We start from the raw sequence: 13,883 nt of genomic DNA, 5'->3' as shown, positions 1-13,883 counted from the left end.
GACCGAGTCAAGACCAGCACCCCGTGCAGCGTGACTCAATAAAATTAAGGGCACTTATCAAAATTGCTTCTCAAATTGACCTGAAAGATCCAAATTCCCATAAAAACACATAGATATTAAATACTTAGAGCTGAAATAAATTTAACCAGTATCAATTCAAACTCTTCTTCATTCTGCTTTGCTTCCATCTCTGTGCTACAATCCGCGGAGGTCTCCTGCCATCCCTAAAAAGATAACATCCTGGGCAGTTGCCCACATTACCCATGTCAGAAACCTCAACTGTTTGCACCATTAAACATAGCAATTAAGGCAATGCATTAACAGTAAACAACGCTCAACTATGAACACTGTTCAAGGCGCAAAAGGCAAGAAGTAACCAAGCAAAAGGAGAACCGAAGTAACCAAGCAGAAGGAGAACCGTCATGTCCTCACCCTGTCTGCCACCATAACAGGAGACAAAAACAGAGCAATGAGCATGCTCTGTGTTCTTACGTTGTTGTTTTATTTATTCACCAATTAAATAAATGTATATATTTTTTAATTAAATAAAATAATAATAGGTACTGCAGTGTACGCAGAGCAATACGAGAACAAAGAACGGCTCTCAGTGAGGCTTCAGTTCTATAGGAATTAGTCAAGATCCGTCCAGAAGAATTGGATCATTCGTGAACAGGGGCGCCGCCAGGAATCTTGGGCCCTCTGACAAAAAATTAGATTGCCTGCGTGGTTGCAAGAACACTGAGAACGTTGACGCTATTGGACCCTCTACTGCGCATGCGAGACACTTTCAGGTCGTTCACTCGTTCACACTGCAGAACACATTCAGGTCGCATTTAATGGAAGTGGGAACGGCCCTGGCAAAAAAATCCAATTTGACAAAAAAATCGGAATTGGGTCACTTAAGGCTACAGTGTGAACACAGCCACAGAGTCTTTCTTCTCAAAACTTCGAACGCTCGTACTCAAAACGTCTGCTCTACTTCAAAAATTTTCCAAATGTGGCTCAGAGGTTGCCAGGCGATGGCACTTTTTTGTTCCGAGCACAAAATGATTCTCATACAAGCAAAAAGGTTAGCAAGCGGAGATTTGATCCGGCAGGGACGAGTTTTGAGTGCGAGGAGAAAGGTTTGAGAAAGCACAGTGAAAATTTGAAAGAGCAGAAGTTTTGAGTACAAGCATTACAAGTTTTGAGGAGAAAGACATAAAGTCCTGCTTTCAAACTGAAAATGTAAGCACGAGTATTAAACATTTTGAGAACAAAATACATGAAATCCTGCTTTCAGACTGAAAATGTGTGCTCTCGGATAATGGCAGAAAAATCCCCCCATATTTTAATCCTTGACTTTAATATGCAAAACAAAGGAAGCAGATAAGATGAAAAGGAAGTCTTTAACTTTATCAAATTGATGTTTTCAGATTATATTAAAAGTGAGTTGAAGCAGAAACATTTCTGAGAGTTGCAGGATACCAGTCTTGGAGTGAAGACCCCTGATCAAGTGAATGAAAAACGTCGTGGAAGTCAAGAAAGAGATGTCCTCACTGGCAATCAATCCTTTTTTGTCTCCCTGCATACGCTGACGTCGTTTTAGTTAAACTCACGTTTTTCTAGCTTGAGTTTCACGTCGTACAGTTCTTCTTCCAAGTCATTTCCTTTTTGGCGTTCCTCGTTGAATCTTTCTCATTCTGAGTCCAAAAGAGTCTTTAGCCTGTTAATTTCATCCTCAAAAGAATTACCGCTCTGGGTATCTTTGCCTTGAATCCAGGCATCTTGATTTTGCTCGTTCTTCCATCCATCTTCCTGACAACGGGTCTCCTGTTTGAAGAATTCCTTCGTCTGAGTCTCCATTTTTCTCAAAAAAAGTTTTGAAAAAATGCCGCAAATTATCCAGTATTTTCTGTAGAAGCAGTCTCCACTCAACCTTGTGCTTTCTGACAAACTAAGGAACTGATTGACTGAATATTCAACTGAAGTTCTGTGGTGACATCATAACATGTCTTGTGACATCATAGGATTGTCCATGCTATGGTGACCTGTGACAGCTGTTCTAAAACCTCTCTGCTGGCTTGTGCTCAAGCTTGGAACAAAAAAGCACCGTCTCCTGGCAACCTCTAAGCCAATAGAATGCAAGTGTTATAGTGGATGCATTTGTTTCCCCCGCCTGCCCGATAGCATCAGAATTTGAAGTATCAAGGGCTGCCATGGTGACTGGAGAGCATTGATCGACGGCGTTAAGCCCAGTTCACACTAAACGATTTTAGAATTGTTGGCCGATTTTCAAAACCCGAGCGATCACAAACTAGATGACCAAAATCGTAGGTATAACATGTTCGATCGGCCCGATCGTGCAGTCAGGGGCACTGCCAGGAGTCTTGGGGCCCCTTTTTCTTAGCAGCATAGTAGCTGCCACAGTCGTTCTCGTCTTCTACTGACTGCTGCTGAACACCGTCACTGTCAAGTGCTGCAAGCAGGAACAAACCATTTCATGCAGATCCAGGGGGATTCAGGGCAAATATGGATGTGTGTTTTTGGGTCTGGGAGGAGTAACATTAAATTTTTACTGCTAAAAACAATCTTCGAAAACACAATATGATTCATTTTGTAATTGACAGGGCCCCATCTTTTTTTGTTTCTATGAACAAAAAATACATAAATAAATTGGCCCCCTGCTGGTCAGCTCTAAAAGTATTTCAATTTAAACTCACATAGCTACATAAATCTTGGCATTTCACATCATCTTTTATTTAAAAAAAAAATAAAAATACACCAAGATGAAAAAGTGAGTAGACCAGAAGATACAGCATCTTCTTAGGATAGTCCTTCCTGTCTGACTTTATCGTCTCATGTTTGGGGGACAGTCTGCTCCAGCTCATCGAGCATTGTGTGCTCCCATTTCTCTTATTGTCCCTCTGCAGCCAGGCCTCATTGACTGGGTCACTGCAGCAGGTTGATGTCTGCCTTTTCATTCAGAATGTATATTTGCTTCTCTTTTGGGACGATTCTGCTGCTGCAAACACATGACGTATATCAAGATGTGTCACTGTTGCGATGAGACAGGAGACAGGCTATGATCCAGGTGTAAAAAGAAAGTTGGAAAGAAAATTTTTCTGAAAATGTTCTGGATGCTGCCCTGAGTTTCACTGGATCCTTCCTGGACAGATGTTCCCGTTTGTCACAAAGGCAATTTAAAGGACCTCACATATGTATCGCAACTTACTGGACTTATTTGAACATCTTGAAGTCTTCTTAATTATAATGTAATCTATGACTGAGTTTCTTAATAATTGGGAAAAATATTCTTACAGATGGAGTGTTTTTTTCAAAAGTGTTCTTCTGTCCTTAATAATGTATTAATATGATACACATTGAGATCAAAACAAAATCTTTCTTGAGTAGAAAAACTACAAAAAACAAAAATAACATTTCAAGAGGGAATCTGAAACTAAAGTATTAATCTTACTATGGTATTATGGATCTAATACTGATATCAGCTTCGTATCGATTTTATTGATATTTTGGTTTGGTCCACCCGCATCTACTAAAAACCAAAAGAAAGCCAATTTATAGCGAGGAAGATCAGAACAATGAGGAAAACATTTCAAACAGCTACCAGTCTTCTTAGTAATAAATGAGACTTTAATTAAGCCTAAAAACAGACTGAAACATTTAGGGAAAGTACAGAAAACCCAACCGTTAGCAAGAGTAAACATGTGAACCAAAAAATGAGACGAGAAGAGATATTTGACCATGATGCTCACAGACATATTTTATTAAAAAAAAACAAAACAAGAACACACACACAGAGACACACACAGAGACCTCAAATCAACAGCAAAGCACAGTGGTGGAGGGTTGATGACTGGGACTGTTTAGTTTTTTTTGGTTGCTAACAGGACTTGGGCATTGAGCCACTGACCTGGCCATGATGAGCTCATTTGCATATTTCATAGTTTATCTTCTGAAAAGTAGAAGGATAATGTCACTTTATTCCAATAAGACTCTTTGGGGTTCCATTACACATTAATATGGGATTTTATTTTTTTGAAATTTAGATGAAAGTAGAAAGTTTCACAGCCGACTCTGTTCTCCTCTACTCTATTCTCTCACATTTCTTTGTTCCTCTCAATCGTTCTTATAAGTTACAGTCTGCTGTGTCTTACACTAAAATTAGATTTAGCTCAATTACAACGTTGTACACACCATAAACATATTGTATTTTATGTGTAACATGTGGTCATAAGTGAAAAAGCTTAACTCCCACTACAGTAGTTCCTTTGGACCTGGCGCACAGTCAGCTCTCTTCCTGAACTTCAGACAAACTTGTTTGTTTTTTTACCTTTCTTAACTCATCCAATGAGATCATTTTCTTCTTTGTTACTCTATGTTCACACTGGAGTCTAAAGTGACCCAAATCAGATTTATTTTTGCCCTCATGCGACCTTCATCTGATCTTTTCATGACAGTCTGACCAACACACAACTGATTTTTTTTCCAATGCAACCAAGGGCACTTGGATATGAGGTCCTGAATGTGATATGTTTCTGATCTTTTCAATTGTGAACTGAGTCAGGTCACATTCATCCAACCTGAACGACAAAAGTCACTATTCTGCGTTGTGATACGTGGAAGTACAAAGAAAAAAACACAACCATGGAGGACGATAATGAGGATTAAGTTGTTGATGTGCTGGTTCCGGTTGGACAACAACTTTAAAATCACAAGACTTGCTTCACCGTTACCATCCATGTTTTCTTCCCCAAACACTGAGCGTGCGTCTCTGACGGTGTTGTATCCTCAACTGCCCATGCGCAACATTTTCAGGTTACTTGCAGTTCACACAGGAGATCACAATCCCCCCCAAAAAAATCAGATTTCACAAAAACATCTGAATTGATCATGAAAGCCTGCAGTGCGAACATACAGTAGATTCCTGTCGGTGTTTTCCTGTGGTTGGACGAGGGCAGTAACAGCGTCTTCCCCCCCATCATCAGTTTCTGTCCGGCCTCTGTGAGCTCAATCAGCAGGAGAGCGTCCTCCTACTCAGCGTGTCTGCGTTTTGAGTCCTCACTTGTTAGTCACTTCACAGCAGCTTGCACTTTAATCGCCACTTCCTCTCCTCTTTGTCTCATTCTATCTCTCTGTCTTTGCAGATCGAAAGCTGCTACATGATGTTAAACCTCAAAGTGAGTCTTCCTCTGTGGATTTCTTTCATCTTCTTCTCCCCCCCATACCCATTCCTCTCACCCTCCTTCCCCGACCCCCTCTTCCCCCCCATCTGTCACTTACGTGTAATTTACCCTGAAATCTGAGGGCAGGAGATGATTTAAATTTAAAGCTGGCAGGAAAAGAAAACAAGAAGAGTGACGGGCTCTCTTTCACGCTCCCAGAACGCGGCCTGGAAATAGAAACATCACGAATTATCAACCGTTTAGTTCACCTTGATCTGAGCAGCTCCAGAAATTAACCCAGCAAATGCTCATTACGCATTCTCCATCATTATTCAGCGGCTGACTTTTTATGACAACCGTGACATCACAGCTGTGTTTCTACTTTGAGCCAGGAGATGGATTGGTTGTGACAAGTGAACATGTGCTGCGTTGTGGAGGATTAATGGGCTGTAATCATTGCAAACGAGCTAATTTGTCCAATTTACGGTACTGTCCTGCCATTCCTGTGGCAGCTCTCAATCACGCGGCGGACTCGGCCCGGTTAAGTGATTGCCAGCCTCTACTGTAGCCTGAGTGTTTTCATTAGCTCGCCAATTTAGTGTAAAATCTTGCCTACTCCTTTGCTGTCAGGCTGTAAGTCTAAGTTGAATGAGAACAGGAAGTGCATTTTGCTGGACTGTGGCGGTTGATCCTCTGGCAAGGAGAGATCTGAATCAGCTTCATTTAATCTGTTTCTCATTGCATCAGCTTCTGACCGTCGTCTCTAGCCTGAACACAGTCTGGGGGGAAAACACAGGCCAATAGGCACAAAGGAAGTTAGCTTCCAAACAAAGATTCTGTCTCAGCGACTGCACTGTATAATATATATAGAGTTATTACAAAGTTTATGGAAAAGTGGAATTGTTAAAAGTATTACTGGAATTTTGTGGAGACAGAATTCCTTTTTCTCTCCCTAAGGTTGCATGTTCTTGTTTACATCTGGAAATTTCACGCGTGCATTAACGCTGGAGGGCTAAAAGACTATTATCTTACATGCCATCCACAGTGATGCTTCCATGGTAGAACAATTTCATTAACAAGATGAATCCTGGAGATGTAGGTGTTATTAATCCAGTGCAGTGCGCCACAGCAAAGGGAAAAATAACGCTGAAAAACTGTTGAAGAACAACTCAAAACTACTTGTGTTCTCTTTTTTCCCCTCGCTCTCATTGTCGGCTACACTACACTCAGACTTGTTACTATAGCAACTGACAACAGCACCACTAATGAGTCAGGATTCGACACTGAAAAACACGCAAACATTTCACACACAAAGAACAGAACATTCGATCTGTTGCCGTATTATGTTTTCAGGTTGGATGTTTATTTGCGATTATTAATGCTATTATTAACTAGTGATAACTGTGGCAGATTAGCTACCATATAGTAGCTACTTTAGATTAGCTAATTTCAACACTTGCTCCATTGGTGATCTGTCTGTAGGTCACCTGAAACACATCGAATTCCACAGCATATCTACATGCTGAGGTTGTCAAAGTCAAGCTAGCATTACTGACCTACTTCCTTCTCCCTAGCTATTTATTTTTAAATTCAAATATTTTCCAGACTTTATCTAGTTCTGATCATATTGAGAATTAGTAGCAAAACACTCTGTCCCATTTTCTTTTACATATATCTCGCATATATTTAAGATTTAGAACATTGTATTGACAACTTTACAACTAACACCAATGGTAGTCATCATCAGCAAACAGCTTTTTTGCCCTCCGGCATGAAGCTGCGGGGCGGGATCTTGTGTGTGACTTCACGCTGTAGTGTTTCTATACATAGTTCCAACATGAATGGACTGACAGGAAATTACCCTGGAAACCCGTCATCTTGGTAGGAAACCAGTTACATAGGAGCAGCGTTAGTAATCTCATTACCAAGACTCAAATGAGTGTTTTCAGGCTTTTTCTTCTCTTCTGGAGAACCAGTTTGGTATCTAGCAATAGGACATCTTACATAAATAGTCAACAAATCATTTGCATTTGCTGAGAGTCATGCAATGAGGAGGAGGAGGATGTGATCAACTGTGACAATGAGAATTGACTGCATGTGTGGTTGCATTCTAAGTGACCCGTGTCTCGAAAGACTTTTTTTTTATTGTGAGCTTTGTAAATGTAAATGTCAGAAATAGCAAAAATGCATTCATAAAAAAACAATAGGAATGTACATTTAAGCAAGTACTGCTTATTAATATGTGATAATATGGTAACATGAGCACTGGTTGCATGTGCTGAAGTGCAGCAGCGACTTTGAGTGGAATTTAATTATTTTAGTTCAAGTGCAAGAAGAAATATATTTGCACATCTACAGTGTATTGCATACTTTACTGAGACTCTGGTGAAACTCTACCCAGGGAACCTGTTTTCCTTTGGTAAATCCAATGGATAAGAATACTCTCCAGACTTACCCTCGTTCCTGGAACCATGCTCTCTGATGATGTTTGCATCCACACTTGTCAGTGGAGGACTTAAATGTTGTGGTTTTGATGGACTGTTTTTGTTCAGACATGTTGAAAGTTTGCTGTTCATGCAAAGCTATCTTTATTGAGGCAAATTATTTTGAATTTTTAAATATGTTTAACTTTTGAATTTGGGTAATGCGTTCAAAAATTGTAAAGCAATGTCTACTTTGTTGAAAAGAAAAGTCTAAACAAAGACTAAAATGCAAAAGTTAATGTTATGTAGTTCAGGTGTTTCAAACCGACCAGCTCCAACAGAACCCTGACCAGAGCTGCACTGTATCTCTCTGATTCATTGCTTTCTGTTCTTCAGAAAGACGTAATGTTTGCTAAATCATCTAAATCTTAGTCAGTCTACTCCAAAAGTTGGCGCATGTGCTCAAGATCACACTTTTCCATGCTGAGTAGCTCTCTGATGGCAGACGGCATGTCCGTCGGTCCATGTCGGTGGTTGAGTTGTTGAGTCTTAAATCACGGGCCAATCAACGAATGCAGTCTGCTGTCAGTCAAATCTCTTCTGTGCATTACATGGCTTGGTGTGGCTTGTACAAACTCTGAAGTGAGTGCAAAAAACGGAGAATCACTCAGAATCTGGTACAGTCTGACCAGGGCGGACTAAGGCAGAACCAGTGAAAGCCACTTCAGTGGAGAAACAATGTTAGAGTAATGGCAGGCATGACGATTGGTTTCCATTTTGTTCAGGCTTTGAGAGGTAGAGCACGGGATTGTTCCAGCTTTCTGTTCTGTGTAATGCAGTCCTACTCCTGACAGAGTTTGCCCTTGAACATCTACATAATAACAGATCTGTCTCCATCACCTTGCATCATACCCTTTTCACTCTCTGTGGGTTTTTATTCATACAACAAAGACAATCCTCTTTCATCTTTAAGACGGTTTCATCTCAGAAAATAAATAACTGATTCCAAGTAATGTGATAAGAATCACATATTTAATACCACAGAAAAAAATAAAACCGCAACACTCTACACTAACTCTCCTGCTTTAAAGGAGATGGTCACCTGATGATTAATTAATTGTGTCTTTGGAAAGCAACCCTATTTCAACTCCAGAGATGCAGCAAAGGTGTACACCGTTTTTCACGACTGAAAAAGATGTTGTTGTATAAAGTACCAAAAACTCCAGTTTCACTGGGTTTCAGTTTTAAGTTGGATGTGAAGTGCTGACACCAGACAGAACTGATCCATGATGAGCCTCTGTGAATTGTACCATCGTTCTTCTCATCTTAGCTGACCGGCATCAGTGGTCTGTGGTCTTCTGCTGCTGTAGCCCATCCGCTTCAAAGTTGGTTGTACTGGGTGGTTGTTTGAGCCTCGGTTGACTTCCCATCTCAAACCAGTTGGTCAGATTTTCCCCTTTGTCATCAACAAGGAATTTTGTCCTAGTAACAGGTAGAAACTGAATATTGTCTCTTGTTGGAATAGTCTTGAGGAATTGGTGTATTGGGGAAAGTTTCTGAAATGCCAAAGAGAACGCCACCTTCAGTCAGTTAAATCTCTCTTCTACATTCTGATGTTCGATTTTTACCTCAAGCCGTCGTTACCGTTGTTTAAAAGTAATTGAACAGGTGTAGCTAATAAAGTGCCGAGTGAATCTGTGGACCCTAACAAAGTAAAGATTCTGTGCTGTTGTTTTTCTAGGACTCTATATCAAAATCAATGCAGCAAACTAAGCGTCTATGTGTTTACTCCACATAGTTGAACTCTATTATGTACAACAATGTAACTCTGCCGCCCACACTCCAGTTCAGGTGAGCTCTGCTTCTGGCAGGTAATGTACACCACAAGCAGGGAGGATGAGCGACCTCCAGAGGTCATGGATGTTTTCCTTCCTCTGAGTCGACACTCCCACGTTTTTCTTTTGTTTTTAAAAGCTCACTTCAGGTCATACTAAAGTCACACACATTTCAAAACCTGCATAAACACACTGGTTTTATCCTCAACATGGCAGTACAAACAAATCAAAATTGGGTAGAACTATTATGTTTAGCTTACATAACATTAAAAACACAATAAAATGTTTAAAAACGGAGGACATCTACTTCTGTATGAGAACTTTTTTCTGTTCTTTGTGTCTTCCAGACATGGAGAGCTCCATCGACGTGGCTCTGTACTCGGGTCTCGGAGCAGGAATCGTTGCCGTGGTAATCCTGGTGGTGGCCGTCATGCTGTACAGGAAGAACCACAGCGACTACGGCGTTGATGTCATTGACTCTTCGGCTCTCACTGGGGGTTTCCAGTCCTTCAACTTCAAGACGACCAGACAAGGTGAAGCTACTTCTTCTCCTTACCTTGTGTGTTGTGGTGTTGAAAAAAGGCCAGCTGTAAAGAAATGGAGAAAATGCATAACTGTCCATGACTTCAGCATCTAATTTGATATTAAAAATTCCATAATTTAATAAAAACTGAGAATTACCTTCTGAATTACAACACATTGTCAAATACATCTTGATTAAATTATTCAGAAACTATGTTGGACTGCTGTCAGTTTGAGATCCGTTAATCTTCATTAGTGCAGACAGAACATCTGCACAGCATAGCACAGAGAATAGTAATCTGGCATTACTGATAACATTTCAAAGCTCACATTTAATATATTTGATGTGTATGTGATGTATACACCAATCAGACATAACATTATGACCATTGAATGAGCTTTTCCTGAAAGATATACTGTAATTCTCCCTACTGGCTGCATTTGTGATCCTATTGGATTATAATTATAATTGAACAAAGTGTTTTAAAAATGGTGGCACGAGTCAGTGAAGCACTTTGTTTGCAAGTGTAATATCTGAATAGACAATCATACTTTTCCAACTCAGAAAATGATCCTTGGTTATATTTTTACAGTAATGATATGAGTTATTCATCTTAATCCAGATCTTCTGAAGTCTGCTCAGAGAGTCTTCCTATGTGGTCCTGCTTGCCTGAACCTTGTGAGCCGGAGCATATCATCCTCATTGGACGAGGCCAGATCCATTATTTAGAAATATTTTTATGAAACAGTGTGTCCTCCACTTAAACCACACACACACACACACACACACACACACACACACACCCACACACCCACACACACGCACACACACACACACCCACACACACACACACACACTCTATTACACACCAGAAAACATGGTTTAGCAGCGACTTAGTTTCATTACTCTGGTTCAGGATGTCCATTGTTGCTTATTCTGACAATGGATAAGAGTGAGCATGGGGCCCCTGACCTTCTTGCAGCCATGCATCTCCAAACACAGCAAACTGGTGCTGTGTGTCTTCTAACACCTTCCTGTCAGAACCGATATGAACTTCTTCTGCAGCTGGAGCCAGCTTTCTGTTGACATGGTCATCAGTGAGCTTTGGCCACCCATGAATCTGTTGCCTGCACAACACTGTTGCTTCCTTTAATGACATTTGATAGATACTGAACTCTGTGCCCCACTGGCTGGTCTAATCCAGTGTTCTGACAATAAGACCATGAAAAAAAAGCACAATTATAACCAAAATTCTATACATAGTGGCTTATATGCAGTCAAAAGGTGGAACTCATAAATTTGCAGTGATATGGTGTTACCTCACTGCTGGAGTGATGGAGGGAAGAGAAGAGAAGAGGAGAAACAGCTGCAGCAAGGATTAAAACCTGCTGTTGTGATCATTTCATAGTGACTACACAGGGACACTGCATTACAATCCCTTCAAAAATCAAAGAAAGTTTGTAACATACACATATATTTTAAATAAATGTGGTGCAGATGTGCATAAAACACACACACACGTACACACACACAAATGCAGCAGAATCCTAAAAATCTGTTATGATCTGTTATGATCCCTTCACAGCAATCCCTCCAGTCAAAGTAAATGAAGTATTTCCTCCCTACCAGGGTGATATTCATAGTTTGTTTTTACTCTATTTAGTTGTTTGTAGATCATTAAATGGTGTGGAAACAGAAAACAATACTAACAGCCTCAGAAAGCTACGCTGCTTCCTGCCAAAGGTTCCTGTAGTGGAAACTAGAGGATACAGATCAGTTGACATTGAGCCAAAGCTCCTTCCCAGAAGACAAAGACCCAAAACATGCAGTTACAGATACATTCATGGGGATCTCATCATAATTGTGTGTTCCTATTTTGGACATCTGTCAGAGGCCATAAGATTGTACCTGACTGCTGCGTGTGACCTCTCATAAATATGACATTTATGCCAAAATGTTTGGCAACTCCAAATAAGTCCATGCCAAGCATTATATGTCTGATTTGTGGTGATGCTGGTAGGTTTTTTGCCTAAGGCACCTGATGTTCTTACCTTGACACTCAAGGCAGATACATAATAGTGTGACAAGGGTATAAAAAGTAACGTCATCAACAGAGAGCAAGCACAAGGCCAACAGGCGACGTCATGAGAGAGCAAGAGTTAGAGAGAGAGAGAGAGCGAGAGAGAGCGAGAGAGAGCACTGCAGCTCGATTGATGGCGTTTGCCTGCATTAAGCAGAACGGGCTGCACCCTCCCTGTCGCTGTGAGATTTATGCCTCAATAATCAGTGAAAGGACCTGTCCATCTGTTTTGACAGACCTGCACCTCTGTTATTCTGTTGCAGGAGATAATCAATCTCTGATAGACAACAGCAGCACTCAGCCCGCCTCCCTCTGGACGGTGCGTCCAACTGTCAGTCCACCAATCTTCTACATCAGATTACAGCAGCATGACCCACTGATGGATAAATGAGGGATTTGGGGGGTGGAGGTGGGGTGTGGGGGGTTATGGAACAGTGAGCATCAATTCAATTTTTGTTGTGCGCAGCAATAACTTCTGTAGCCCGTGTGACTGCTGCTCTCCCTGCCAGCAACGCTACAGGCATTCATATTGCAGGACCCTGACACTTCTGGGTTACTGCTAGTGATAGCCATTGTGCAGACAGGTGATCCATCCAGCTACACGCCCCCACCAGGTTCCCCCTTCCAGGCTTCCAGAGGCCTGGAGAGCTGGTCATGAACCCCCCCGTCCGTCCTCCCCCGCCCCAAGCGCTACGTCTTGAGATTGGAAAGATGTGCAGAGTGCTCCATTCAGCAGGTCATCAATCGTATTTAAATAGGCCAGTTTTCTGTGCAGCCTGCCTGCTGTGCCCTCCACCGGACACAATCCCTCCTCTCTGTTTAGCAGCCGGGTCGAGACTCCCTGGGAAATCTGGAGCACTTCCTTCCTCTCTTCTCTACTTATTGCTCAACAGCCCCAGTTTGTCTTTAAGGAGGTTTTCTTTTTTTTTCCCGTCTCGATTGGCCTACTTGATTTTGAGGGAAAATTAAAGATTTCACCTTTTGAAGCTGCCATATTTAACTTTTATAAAAGCATACTTTTATACATGTTTGTTGTAACTGTCACTATGTCTTGACAGTTTCAACAAACTGATGACATTTGTCGTCGTAAAAAATGTCGTGACAAACAGATAATCAGATAATCTGTGAGAAAAAATTGAGCTCCTTCTCCCAGTGCCAACTAGAAACAACCAATCAGAGCCTGGAGGTGAGTCTTAGCCCTACAGCTTCTTCCCATTAATGCTAAGGCTAGTTAGCATGACGGTGGATAAACAGTTTTCCTGTAAGGCTAAGTTGTTTCTCCCATTAGCAATTTATGCTGCACATTCCTGTTGCTTAAATTGCTAATAGGAGAATTAGCACATTCACAGGAGGCAGGGCGTTAAGCCCCGCCTCCTGGCTTTGATTGGTTATTTTTGACCAGGAATGGTGCGTTTCTTCAGATGGCAATAGTAGCTCAGGGAGAATGTGGAGATCAATCTGATTATCTGTCTGATAACAAATTGTCAAGACATGGTGACAGTTTTAACAAAAATGTAAAAAAAATAAAATAAAATAAAAAAAACTGATCAAAAAAGCTTCATACTGCAGCTTAAATAAATACTTTTGGATATTAAACTTGTATCCAAATAGAAGAAGGCCTGTCAAAATTAGATATTTTTTAACCTGAAGGATAACAAAAATATGAAAGAAAAAAAAATTGAAGTGCTTCCAAGTTGTTAGAAATGCTCTCAGGTGTTTTTCCAGAGAGGCGGAGTGCAGAGTGAGTCTCGGACCTGACCCTGTCTTTCCACATTCCTTCTCCTTCTGAGTGATTTTTAATCAGGGGCCCAATTCCAAACCCATCCCTCAAGGTATTCAACCCGAGGTACATTTCAT

At 41.0% G+C, this 13,883-nt stretch overlaps 1 protein-coding gene across 1 annotated transcript in view; it reads left to right on the top strand.

Moving 5' to 3' along the window:
- The window catches only part of LOC106934329 (netrin receptor UNC5D-like), an 87,015-nt gene that overhangs the window by 26,728 nt on the left and 46,404 nt on the right, over positions 1 to 13,883 (top strand). The window contains exons 6-7 of the mRNA XM_088009120.1: positions 5,148 to 5,180; positions 9,771 to 9,956. Of these exons, the coding sequence (XP_087865246.1) occupies positions 5,148 to 5,180; positions 9,771 to 9,956 (219 nt within the window). The remainder of the gene's footprint in view (positions 1 to 5,147; positions 5,181 to 9,770; positions 9,957 to 13,883) is intronic.

The sequence above is a fragment of the Poecilia mexicana genome, unplaced genomic scaffold (genome assembly GCF_051168715.1).
Source record: "Poecilia mexicana isolate PSO_F unplaced genomic scaffold, ASM5116871v1 scaffold_9, whole genome shotgun sequence".
Taxonomy (NCBI): domain Eukaryota; kingdom Metazoa; phylum Chordata; class Actinopteri; order Cyprinodontiformes; family Poeciliidae; genus Poecilia; species Poecilia mexicana.
The sequence above is the reverse complement of the archived record's forward strand: the minus strand, read 5'-3'. Positions and strand labels throughout refer to the sequence as shown.